The sequence below is a fragment of the Zonotrichia albicollis genome, chromosome 1 (assembly GCF_047830755.1).
Source record: "Zonotrichia albicollis isolate bZonAlb1 chromosome 1, bZonAlb1.hap1, whole genome shotgun sequence".
Lineage (NCBI taxonomy): Eukaryota > Metazoa > Chordata > Aves > Passeriformes > Passerellidae > Zonotrichia > Zonotrichia albicollis.
Genome location: NC_133819.1, coordinates 96,454,907 through 96,467,568, shown reverse-complemented (window position 1 = coordinate 96,467,568; position 12,662 = coordinate 96,454,907). Strand labels below are relative to the sequence as shown.

General features: G+C 38.0%; 1 protein-coding gene across 1 annotated transcript; it reads left to right on the top strand.

Moving 5' to 3' along the window:
* The first annotated feature begins 319 nt into the window (after positions 1-319).
* CNDP1 (carnosine dipeptidase 1) lies at positions 320-11,783 on the top strand. The gene is made up of 11 exons (XM_026791012.2): positions 320-417; positions 1,202-1,345; positions 2,594-2,756; positions 3,692-3,780; positions 5,748-5,948; positions 7,306-7,390; positions 8,264-8,424; positions 9,693-9,857; positions 10,050-10,191; positions 10,592-10,739; positions 11,571-11,783. The coding sequence occupies exons 1-11, from the start codon at positions 340-342 to the stop codon at positions 11,674-11,676; spliced, it is 1,482 nt and encodes a 493-aa protein (XP_026646813.2). The 5' UTR covers positions 320-339; the 3' UTR covers positions 11,677-11,783.
* The last annotated feature ends 879 nt before the right edge of the window (positions 11,784-12,662 follow it).

Sequence of the window (12,662 nt, the reverse complement as noted above, 5' to 3'; positions counted from 1 at the left end):
CACTGAAAAACTGATGCAACAAATGTTTCTGTAGAAAATGTTACCCCTAAGTTATTTATAAAGCTAACACTAAAAATGTTCACTCTTTGGTAATTTTTCAATTTTTCTTTCAGCAACTTGACTATGAATCAATGGAAGTTTTTATGTGATAAAATGAGTATACTTTCTCCTGGCTTGAGGAGAAAGTATGAGATATTAAATAAGCTCAGAAATTTGTAAATATCTCTGCTTTTTAGTGTTGAAAATAAATGTATATTGAAGGATGTCTGCAATGTTGAATTTTATCCTTAACTTTCAGATAGCATCCATTTCAGCCCTGTGCTGCTCTCTAAGGCAGTAATGTCCTCCTCATCCTCTTCAGCATTGGAGATAGAGATCTTCCAGTACATTGATGGACATCAAAGTGATTTCATCAAGGTAGGAGCTGTACTGCAGTGAAATAATGAGCACAGAGCTGGTGCTCCAGAGGCAGGAGAAGTGCCTGTCACAAAGGTACTGAGCAGGGTTCCAGGTCTGGCACCAGGAGTGCAATATGCACTTCACACAGCAAGGCTGTAAGAGAGCAGGCTGCTGGGAACTCCTGGGGTGAAGGAGGGGCTTGCATGGACTTCAGCAAAAGTGATGATTGTGGGCATGCTTTCAGTGTGTTCAGCGAGAGGCTCCACTAAGCCAAAATGCACCTGCATGGGGCGTGCAAGCCAGATAGGATTCTCACTCTGTCTGCTTCAGAACTAGTTTTTGTAGGTTTGCTCTTTGGAAGGAGAGGAATCTTGGTCCTTGCCTTCTGCTTTCACTTTTGTCAACCCTCTGTGAAAAGACAGAAACATAATTAGTCCAGTCAGTATCAGTTGTGCTTTGAATCTATGAGCACTTCTGAATCCTCATGAGAACCACCAAGGTAAGCTGTACATAATGCAATTTCTATAATGCAAACTAGTCAGCATCTAGTCTACCTCCTCTTCCACTGGATTTTAGATCCAGGGTTGACAATGTGAATGCCTAAGTGTGAGTACCCTCCCTGTTTAGAAAATCAGGAATCTCAACCCTGGGGAGACATCTAAGGGATTCTTCTCTATGCTGAAACCTTAGAGCATCTGTGATAATACAGAAAGGAAATCATCTTCCAGTGTGAGATTTCTGATACAAGGGCCGAGGACAACAACATTCTGGATCACCTAATTGCACTTTTCTTCCTGTGCAGGATCTGAAGGAATGGGTGGCTGTGGAAAGCGATTCTGTTCAACCACACCTGAGGGAAGAAGTAATGCAAATGATGACACTGGCAGCAGACAGACTTGCAACACTGGGAGCCACTGTTAATTTAGTAAACTTGGGGTCACATGAGGTGCTTATCTGATTCTTGGCCGTAAAACATTGTGCCTACCCATGGGTCTACCTATTGCATTCAGTGCTGTGTACATGTATGCTATGACAGTGTTGTTTTTTGAAAGTTAGATACAAATTTATCAATAGTCCTGTACCTCCATGATACCTGCTGAAATCAGGTCTGAGAACTGAGAGCATACTGGGAACCACACAGGCAATCCAAATACAAATTGATGTTCTGTGCATAGGAGGGAGTTTGATGCCTTTAATTGAAGTAAAAGGACTGAGTTTTTTACTGGGGTTTGTTTTTAAATTTTTGTCTGTAATGAAGCATGAGAACTAATGCATCATTTGTCACTGAACTTTCTTTATGAGGGAGGTTGTTTTTACAAGGAAAATGTTGTTAGAACATCTAGGGGTTAGCTACCTAGACCATCATCTTTGGTTTGCAGAGCTTCTGACAAATGACCCAAACTATTTCCTTTCATTGTCGGAAAGCAATAGGGAAGAATTCATCTCTGAGAAACCTCAGTCTCTAATTAACTTACCTTACTGTAGGCATTGTTTTTTTTCCTGCCCTGGGCTGTTACATTCCTAATCTAACAGCAATTCAAAAGTTCAATAATAGTGATTCTCTTTTCTTTTCTCTGATGCTTTTGGTGAGGATTCTGATTCTTAGCACAAGGACCATGAAGTACAGCAACACTTGAATATTTCAGGTCATGTCATTTGATAGTTGCAGAGAATGCAATTGGGCTGTGTGGAACTCTGTTCTGCACAGAGCCACATTAGAGGTTTAGCCTTAACCTGTTTTTAAGACAGTCTGACATAGCTGCTACCTCCTGCCAGCAACACTTTTTTCAGATTCTGTGTTTGAACTTACAGGCCTCCTGCCTTCTGTCTGTGGTGAAATCAAACCCTAAATTAATTTGTGTGGCTTTTGACTATTTCAGGGTCCCAATAGGCTCCATAGCACTGTCTTCTCCAGTGCTGGGAAGTTAGATCTTAGTGAGGAGGGCATTTATGACAATAAAATATTTGAAGACTTGTGCAAAGTCCAGCAGGAAATAAACAGTTGAGGGGAAAGATCTTAGTTTGTCTGAATAGGTTAGAACTGAATTCAGTCAGATTTGTGCACCTAATCAAATAAAAGTCAATTGAGTGTAGAAGTATTTTCAATACTGAGAATTCCAGATGTTTTTGTACATTTGTAAGTTTTAGAAGGTTTGGTTTTCCATAGTTGCCTTTTCCTAACCTTTCTCCACAGCTGCCTGATGGCCAAGTCCTCCCACTGCCTCCTGTGATTCTTGGGGAACTGGGGAAGGATCCACAAAAGCCCACTGTATGTTTCTATGGTCATGTGGATGTGCAGCCTGCCAAGAAGGAGGATGGCTGGGACACTGACCCCTACACACTGACTGAAATCAATGGTGTGCATCTTCTCATAAGTTTTGTATGATTGTTGGAATTCATGACTGAGGTTCTGTGTGGGAGAAGTGTTCCTGTCTATTTAACCAAAGCATGAGGACTTCTGTGGGAATCTTTGGGACACGTCCAGCAGCTTTCATCTTTGATGGTTGTTCTGTGACTAGTGAGATGCATCAGTGACTGCCTAATACTTGGTGTGGAAATATTAGCATTTGTGGTAGAAGAATGTGAGGACCCTTTAATGTAATTATCCTTCCAGCACAACTGGCTGACAGAAGGAACGAAAATAATGGATAGAGGGTCAGCAGATAAGTAAGAACTCAGAAATCCTGATTCCCAGGCTATAACCACTGAGTTCTCATTATCTGGGATCAATTCCCAACAGCTTTACTGGCATAATTCTTCTGTCTTATTCCAGTGTATATCCAGTGGGGACTGCTATAGAAGCAGAGATACACAGATTTCAGTTTCATGTACAGTGATAACTGTACATGATGTGCAGCTGAAAAAGAAATTAAATACTTAGACTTGTAGCTTGATAATTCTGCCATGGCATTTATCTGCAGGGTTTTTGCTGCTTGTTAGCTAGCCTCAATGATGTGTCCAGAAACTGCAAGTTGTGCAAATCCTCCAGGCATACCTGGTATGAACAAACAGTTCCTGGGAAGCTCAAATTGAAATTGAAGCTCAAAAATTGGCATATAGCAGAAACCACAACATAATGCATAGGAAAGGGGGGAAATAAGTGTACTGTTCCTTTGGGAAGCACCCAAACACTCATCACCTTATTTAAAATGAGTCAGTGAACTCCTGACACTTTTGGCACCTCTTCCCTCCATCACTAAAGCTTCTGTGGGAGCTGGAATTTGCCAATTACACTGAAGTGATGAGGGAAAATTCAAAGATTGCTTAACAACTTTCCTCTTTTCCTTTTAAGGAAACCTCTATGGGCGTGGAGCAACAGACAATAAGGGACCAGTCCTAGCTTGGATAAATGCAGTGGAAGCATTCAGAGCCTTGAAATTAGTAGGTATCAATGATTACATTTTTATTATTATTGCTAATTTTTACTATTTAGTATTATTTGTTGTTTTTTATTATATCTCTGGAGGGATGTATTTACATTCCTAAGTAAGATGAAACCTCTCTGCCCCAACAGACTATATACAACTTGAAATATTAACTATTTCTGATGCAACATTAGGGCACTGGTCCCACTCCAGTAATAGTTTGTCTTGGAGCATTCCTGTTTTGAGCAGTCTGTGTGCAATGTAAATACACTCTTACTGCCATTGCCCTGCAAAGAAAAACCCACAGGGAAGCATTCATTCAATATGTATTACATACATTCAATATGTATTACATACATTACACAGCTCTGATAATTGTTCTGTTCTCTTGAGAGCTTATAAAACAGTAAAATAACAGACATTACAGAATGCTGATGAAAACTCATCTCTGCTGATACATTCTGCTGATCTTTGGTATTGTCTGCCTACAAGATACCTTCAATTTATGTGTCTGTGTGAAGGGAATAAGCATCTAAAAATGTTCATCCAGAATGGGCTCTTATGTCACCAAGAGACCAGATTTATCAAAGCAAATATTTTTAATGGGTGCATTGACCAAATAGAAATACAATCACTCAGAGTCTGACAGATTTCTGAGGTCAGACATTTGCCTAAATTACTACAATGATCAACATAGCTATCTTCAAACAATTTAATAATTTTGGAGTAGTCTTACCCCCAAGGTCAAGGTAAACCAAAAATATATTTCAGGCTTGTAACTGGGTTAACTACCATCCTTTAATCTGAATTTGAATGACATATTCTGTTAGTGTGATGAGAAACAGTTTTCTGTCTCTTGTATGACATTATAGCACAAACTGAGCACTAAGGCTTGATTTTGTTAAAGTCCCCTTACAACTTTCTGGAAAACACGTTTTTCTTGCATCTATAGTACTGACTTGATCTTGGTCGCAAACCCTAGAAAACACACATTATTTGCTTAAAGAGTAGTTGTTGTAAGTGGATATGGTCATGGGTTTGACATCTTTCTAGTTTTTTCAAATCACTAATAGCTATCTTGAACTTTTAACAAACAAGCAAAAGCCTTTGAAGCCTTTCTCTAGAAAGCAACACAGACCATCAAACATTATTCATTAACAGTTTGTTTCAAAAATTTCTGTGGCCAGCTGATGATTTATCAGTGAACCCATCCATGACACAAGTTCATTTAATTTTACGTATTTGTTCTTGCCTTTAATCTGAGTAGCAAATCAAAAGAGAAAACATCTTAAAACTTTGAATGAGAAAATGAATTGCAACAGGAAACTAAGTTGAAATTTATGTTCCCTATGGGATGTGTCAGCATTTTCAACTCCCACTATTCCATAAGAAAAGTTCTCCTAATTACTCTTGGAAATGCATCGTTATCAACCAGCAGGCTTGCAAATTTATGAGTGTTAAAAAGACAATTATAGTAGAGTCACTGACAATGTTTTTATCACCATGTAAGTCTGGTGATAGACAACATTGGGAAAACCACAGCCAGTGGCTCCCACATGGGCAGTAACAGTGGAAATGTAAAGGACAGGAAATTTTCTGTGAAAATGCAATTGCTATTAGACAGTTGTAATTTCCAAAGCAATTAGAATATTGAACAGCTCTGACAGAAAGCCTGTTTAATGAGACATTCCAGCAAGTTTTCTGAAAACGCAAAGAAGGAAAAAAGACATCACTTATTGTCCTCTGAAAATGAATAGCAGATAAAAACATGAGGAAAAGAATAAGTTTTTCTGGGAGCCCATATGTGTCTGTCACTGGCTTTTCTAATGTAGCAAGCTATATATCCTATGTACTCATCCAACATCTTTCTTATCCTAACACAATTTGCATAGCAAACCAGTCTGCTCCTAATTTTAAAGATTTTTTTTAAAAGAAAAATTAAAATGCTTGTTTCTTACCCAGACTTTTCTAATTTTTACGTAGGCTATGCCAGTGAACTTCAAATTTGTAATTGAAGGCATGGAAGAAGCAGGATCCTTGGGGCTAGAGAAGCTACTTGAGGAAGAAAACCAGAGGTTCTTCTCTGATGTTGATTATATTGTAATTTCAGACAACCTGTGGCTCAGCAACAAGAAGCCTGCCCTCACCTATGGGAGTCGGGGCAATGCCTGCTTCTGTGTGGAGGTAAAGGACACAGGTTCACTCCAGCTGAGCCTCCGACAGACAGGGATGATGCAGCTGTACCTACATCTGCATGCAGAGAGGGACTGAAGGAAAGCTTAATATTTACAATACAGAGCTTTCTTCTGCACCCCTTTTGGCTTCTGCAGGTTCCCCTCCTCATTTCAGTTCCATTAGCCTTAATTACTTCCATTAACTTCTCTTCAATCATTTCTTCCCTTGATCCCTTTCCTATCCCATTACTCTCCTGCCACCCTGCCAGTCTCTTCTCATTTCCCTCTCTGTTCTCATGGACACCATCCCTACACCTGCCTCTCCAACTCTCTCCAAAACCATCAACCCTGCCCTATTGCAACAGATACTGCTTGGTATAATGAATCAGCCTAAAGGGACTCAGTTTGGTTGGATCTCTGGGTTTAAAAGCCACACAAAATTTTTGTAAACACTGGCAGGAGTACATAAAAGTTCACTGTAGCCAACACGCTATATTTAACAGGCAATGTGAGCTACTGTGAAATAAAGAGCAGAAATTTCTCATCTGGAAATGTTTCCTGATGAAGCATAAAAGGAATTCAGAGAGAAGATTAAAGAACTTGAGAACTAAAGAAAAATCTGCATTAACCTTTATGTCTGAAAAAAAAAGATTTTTTTAAACTGAAAGAGCCTTGGCAGCCTTGATTCAATTCTTCTAAGTCTTGGTTAAGAAAAATGATGCTATTAAAACATCAAAAATGATCTCTCCCTGCTAGTAGACAGTTAGCTGTAATGAGGTTTTGAGAAGAATAAACAAGTCCTTTGCAGGAAAATATTTTATGATAAACTCAAGTATGAAAATGTGTCTGGAAAAAGAGCCCATTTAATAACTCAAATGCCTCTATTCTAACGACTTGTTATTCAAGAGACCTATAAATTTTTATTTGTTGCAATCTTGAATTAAGATTGGACATATATTCTTAGTATCAAGCAAGATTATTTTTTGCCTTTTATAAAGAAGATTTTGCATTAAATAAAAAGGGTAGACATCTTGAAGAATTTATTCTCCAATGTTAGAAACAGTAATAATATGCAAATGTTTAATGTATGATGTCTTTAATCTTACTGAAGCAAAAGAGGGAGTGGAGGAGGACCCTTGCTCTCAAATGTGAGTGCTACAGACAGCTGAATTTCTCTCTCGGTGGTTGACAACAGAGCCCCATCTTCTCTGCCAAAGCAGATTGTTCCTGACACAATGCTTCCTATTTAATAATTAAAAAAAAAAAAAATTTACTGTTCATTCGTGATCTTGTTCAAAAAAACTGGACCCAGCAGACAGAAGAACAAGGTAGTGAGTGTTCACATGTAACCAGTGGCTTTGGCGCAGGTTGAATGTGGCGGCAAGGACCTTCACTCTGGAACTTTTGGGGGCATCATTCACGAGCCGCTGCTGGACCTGATAGCGCTGCTGGGTAAGAACTCACATCACTGCTCAGGGCAGATGGGGAGAGCTGCCCATCATCACCTAGTGACGGTCAGGGACACCTTTAGTTGTTGCAAGGTAAGTCTCATTGAAGAAAGATCCTCAGACGTGGTCACCAATTGTTGTGTTGTTGCGACGGTCCCCAGGATGAGGTGAGATATGAGAATCTGACTCCAAGTTCTTAGAAGGCTGATTTATTATATTATGATATGATATGATAATTATATACTAAAACTATACTAAAGAAAGAGAAAGGAGACATTAGAAGGCTAGCAAAGAATGAATAATAAAAACTCATGACTGACCAGAGTCCTGACACAGCTGGATTGGGATTGGTCATTAAGTTAAAACAATTCATATGGAACCAATCAGATGGACTTCTTGGTAAGTAACCTCCAAACCACATTCCAAGCAATCAGATAATTATTGTTTACATTTAGTTTCTGAGGCTTCTCAGCTTCTCAGGAGAAAAACGTAAGGGCAGTAAGGCCGGGACTTCAGACATGTTAAGCTGATGTCAGTCACACATCAATTAAGAACATTTAAGGATTACAGGCAACTTTAATACATGCACACATAGCAAAATCTGACTTTTTTAATGCTGCTTTGTATCCCAGTAGGATGATGTTTTCATGTCAGAAGCTGGGCTGACACATCACACACTCCACACAAACAGCAGCTCAATGATTTTCTTAATAAATATGCAAATATATCAAGTTCGGTGAAGCAACTTGACAGATGCAAACAGTTGTGAGGCTCACTAATTTGGTAAAGAGCTAGGGAGAAGGGAGAAGGTGCTATGATTTCCAAGGGGAAGAAATACTTGTTGCCCTTGTACTGATATCTGTATCTTATTTTGTAGACAGCCTTGTGGATTCCACAGGTCACATTCAGATCCCTGGAATCTACGACAGTGTTGCTGCCCCGTCAGAGGAGGAAAGGAAGTTGTATGAATCGATTGAATTTGATCTAGAGGAACATACAAAAAACTGTGGTGTGAAAAAATTCCTCTATGGCACCAAGGTAATATAACATCTGTATGAATACTCAGCAGAAAGAATTTAAATCACCTATTTGTAGCATTTATATATAAAGCCATACTGAAAGATATTTTCAGTTAATGGCAAGCTCAAAATAAAGTAAAGGAGCACTGAGAAGTAAAAGATAAATAAAATCAGTCTGCTGAAAATGTAAGGCACTGCATCTGGGGAAAGTGATCTGAAATATGAATAATCAATTAAAAGTAATGATGCAAAACTAACAGTGTAAGTCTCCCTTCCTTGCCTACCCCCTCCCTTCCCCTAAGCCTAATCAGCCAAATAAAACACGCATTAAAATGCCTACATTTAGGTTACACAGTAGGAAAGAAGTTGTATTCAGCTCTGAAAAAAATGGGAGGCAGCCTTAGGCAGATATGTTTTGGATGGTCTTTATTTAATACAGATTTTGATGTCTGCCAAGCCCGCCATAAAAAGCATCCAAATCTACAAGCTTCTCCTTATCAGCAATTAAAAATTATATCCTAAATAAAAAGCCAGCAGGTAAGGGCTGTCTTGGAAAGATTTCTCTGCATAAGAGTGGCAGCTGGGAGAAAGGAGTTGATTAATTTTTTTGTCACTAACATAATTACTGTGGTGTAGGTTCTGCCAAGAGGGATGCTAAATTTCCTAAAGTTAGACTGTAAGAATCAGTAATACAAAAGTATAATATAACTACACTATGTGAGTTTTGATGCTCTATGAGGATGAATTAATGCTAATTTTATGTATAGGTAAAGGTCTAGTCTCATAAAACTGAAGGAAAGAAGCAGCACCCTGAGGTTCTGCATGAATACCAGTTTATAATTTATACATTTCTCCTATTTTCCTTAGAGTAATAATCATAGTATTTTGTTTTCCCTCTGCATCTTCTCCAGGAAAACTTACTTAATGAAAATAATAATCTTTCCTATTGTGCTTTTTAGTCTTCATTAGTAGAATTTCTTCACTGCACTATGAAAATTTACATTGAAGATTTTTAAAACAATGCTCTATTTTTCTCATTTTTAAGAAAAACTGTTACCATCCAAATCATTCTATGACTGAAAGTAGTAGTATTTTTAAAAAATAAAAATACACGTGCATGAGTTTAAATAAAAAAAAAATCAAATTTCTTTAAAATACAGAGGTCTCCAAATACAAATTTTAGGATGGAAAAAGGTTGTTTATATACATTGTGGCTTGTTTATAGCCCTTATATTTATGAATTTTTAAGGGGTCCCAAATCCCTTATACTTTGAATTTTTTTTAAAGGAAGAAATACTTCTGCACCTGTGGCGTTACCCCTCTCTCTCTATTCATGGCATTGAAGGAGCTTTCCATGAACCAGGCATTAAAACAGTAATTCCAGCAAAAGTAATTGGCAAATTCTCAATCCGTCAGGTCCCCAACATGGACCTTTCGGTTGTGAAGAAACAGGTAAGAGACAAATCTTTTCTTTGGCTACTACTGTGTAAACTCAGTAAACTCAGTCTCTCTTAGCACCTCATAAATCTAGACTTGTAGTAAACTGAATGTTTTTAGCACTTATTTCTTCCAGGAGAAGTAGGAATGTGGGTATAAGCTTGAGTGGTGAGATGAAAGCTTTTTTTAAAATTATTTTCCCTACAGGTGGTGGAACACTTGGAGGGTGTCTTTTCCAAGAGGAACAGTCCAAACAAACTGAAAGTGTCCATGCCTTTGGGTGTAAAGCCCTGGCTTGCTGATTTTAATGATCTACTATATAAAGCAGCAAGAAGGGCAGTAAAAACAGGTGTGTTCCTTTTTTTCCCCAGTTCTTAGTGTGTCTGTAAGTGTGCAGGGGCACTGTGCTCAACAATAAGGCAAAGCAGGTTTCCCAATTCAGTGCTGCAGCCTCGTACCTTACAAATCTCATTGATTTTGGTAGAACAACTTATCAGGATTTTCCATACCTTGTTAAATTTTGATATGTTTTATAGGAGTAGCCAAAAGGCCTCGTTTACTTATTTTTGTATTGATAAGAAACCAGAGATTTGTAGAGCAGAGCTGATTTGTGAAATCAATTGGCTACACACTCAAACCCATTTCTACTCAGAAGCTCTTAGTATCAGCTCTTTCCTTAAATTTATGATAGCAGAGAAAACCACCTGGATTACACCTATTTATTAATTCATTTTTCCAATATATTCCAGTTTTTGGAGAAGATCCAGATTTCACCCGTGATGGCTCAACAATTCCTGTTGCCAGAATGTTTCAGACTGTAACACAGAAAAGTGTGATGATGCTTCCGATTGGAGCGGCCGATGCTGGGGAGCATTCCCAGAACGAGAAAATAAGCAGGTTTCTTTCATTTGTCTCTTTCTGCTATTAGAGAAGGGGGGAGAACTGAAGTCCCTTGGTACCCATGAATGAGCATGCCCAGATGGGAAGCTCTGCTGTGCATTGGGCAGCCCAAACCTAATATTTCCAGCACGCTAGATGCTGTGCTAAGCAAGCATGCAAAATTCCCAGTGTAACACATAATATTATACACTTTTCACTGGGTGTCTACTCAGTTTTTAAATTCACTGCATTGGTAATTTTCATTTCTCTAGCAATGAAAATGATGGTGTGGATGGGCACTCTTCCATCACAGCATCTGTTTTGAAGTGCATCAGTCACAGACACTCACGGTTCTGTGAGGATTTTGGTGGTTTTCAGTACAAACAGCTATAAAGAGTTATTTATAGTCCAGGGACCAAAACTAGCATAATTATACAAAAAAATAGCTTAAACTTGTCACTGGTGTTTATTGTTGGAGGCACCATGGTAAGCCACTATTCAGTGTGTTGCCTGAACACTTGTGCAGGCTCTGAGTCAATTCATGCTGAACTCTGGAAAGAAGAGAATCCTACAATAATTCTCAAATTACTTTTTGTCTCCCCTCATTAAAGCCTCAACGCTGCTGGCTACTGGTAATACCAACTTGGGTATGTAAACCTGGAAAAAGTTTTCTGAAGTAAATCCAGAGGAGTACCAAATTGAAGGATGTCCAGCACTTCTGTAATTTTCGGGGGTTACCAATATTGCAAATTCCTCTGAAGACTCATAAAACTTCACTGGACTATGTTCCTAATTTTAAGAGCAGGACAGCCTGACAAGACTTCATTGTGTTTCTTTCCTTCTTCACAGACAAAACTATATTGAAGGAACCAAGTTGTTTGCAGCTTTTTTCCTGGAGATATCAAAGCTACATCAGAATTTACATGAAACTTCCCACACAGAGACTATCAACTGACAGACCATATCAAGAAAATCAGCAAAACATTTTCTTAAATTTTCTAACTTAAATAAAACATATACATCACATATTCAGTGGCTGTGAATTGGTGGGGAAAAAAATAAATGCTGTGCTATTTTCTGACATTCTACTAAATGGCATGCATTTGTTGTATGGTTCATCAAGTGCTTTTATCCCTAATGCTGTAAAATAGGGTTAGGGATAATTAATTCTTGCTGAATGGAACACATATTTTAGTTTTAAACTTCAAGACAAAGGGAATTTATACATCCATTTTATCAAAATGACTTTATTTCTGTTTTGTAGTATCACTCTTCATGCTGCCTAGCTCACATTCCAGTTTCTGAATATAAACAATACACACTGCAGTTTCCTCCTAACTATATACAAAATAATACTTACCTAATTCTTTGAAGAAAGATCTACTGTCAAACTAACCTCTTTCTTTGTCCTTCACTGAAGGTTTTAAATAGGAAGTGTAATGAAGTGTTCTTGTTGAGTTTGATGTGAAGATTTGCCTATTTGTATCTATTTATGGGTATAATCACTGAGGTAAGTAGAACTATAACAATAAATAAACATTTCCCGGTTTGGATTCTGCCTTCCCTCTCATCCAAATCACCTCTAACTGTGCTGTGAGTGGTTTTAAGAATCACTTAATGTTTTCTTTATGTGACTTTCTTTCCATACAATAGAAAGAAATTTTTGTAAACATCTGTTCTGGCCAAAGTCTGTCATCAGAACGGCATTTTCCCACCAAATTAGCAACTTTCAAAACATCAGTTTACATTAATAATTAAGTCAAAAGCAAATTATATATTTTGAAATAAAAACAAATTAGTTGAGAGCTCTGTTTGCTGTTTAGGCAAATTATCCAGCACAAAGCTTATATATAATTCAAATCTAGATTTTTTTAAACTTTAAAATGTTTTTTTTACTCTAAAATAATTCACACACAACCAAACCAATGGAACCAGTAGTGT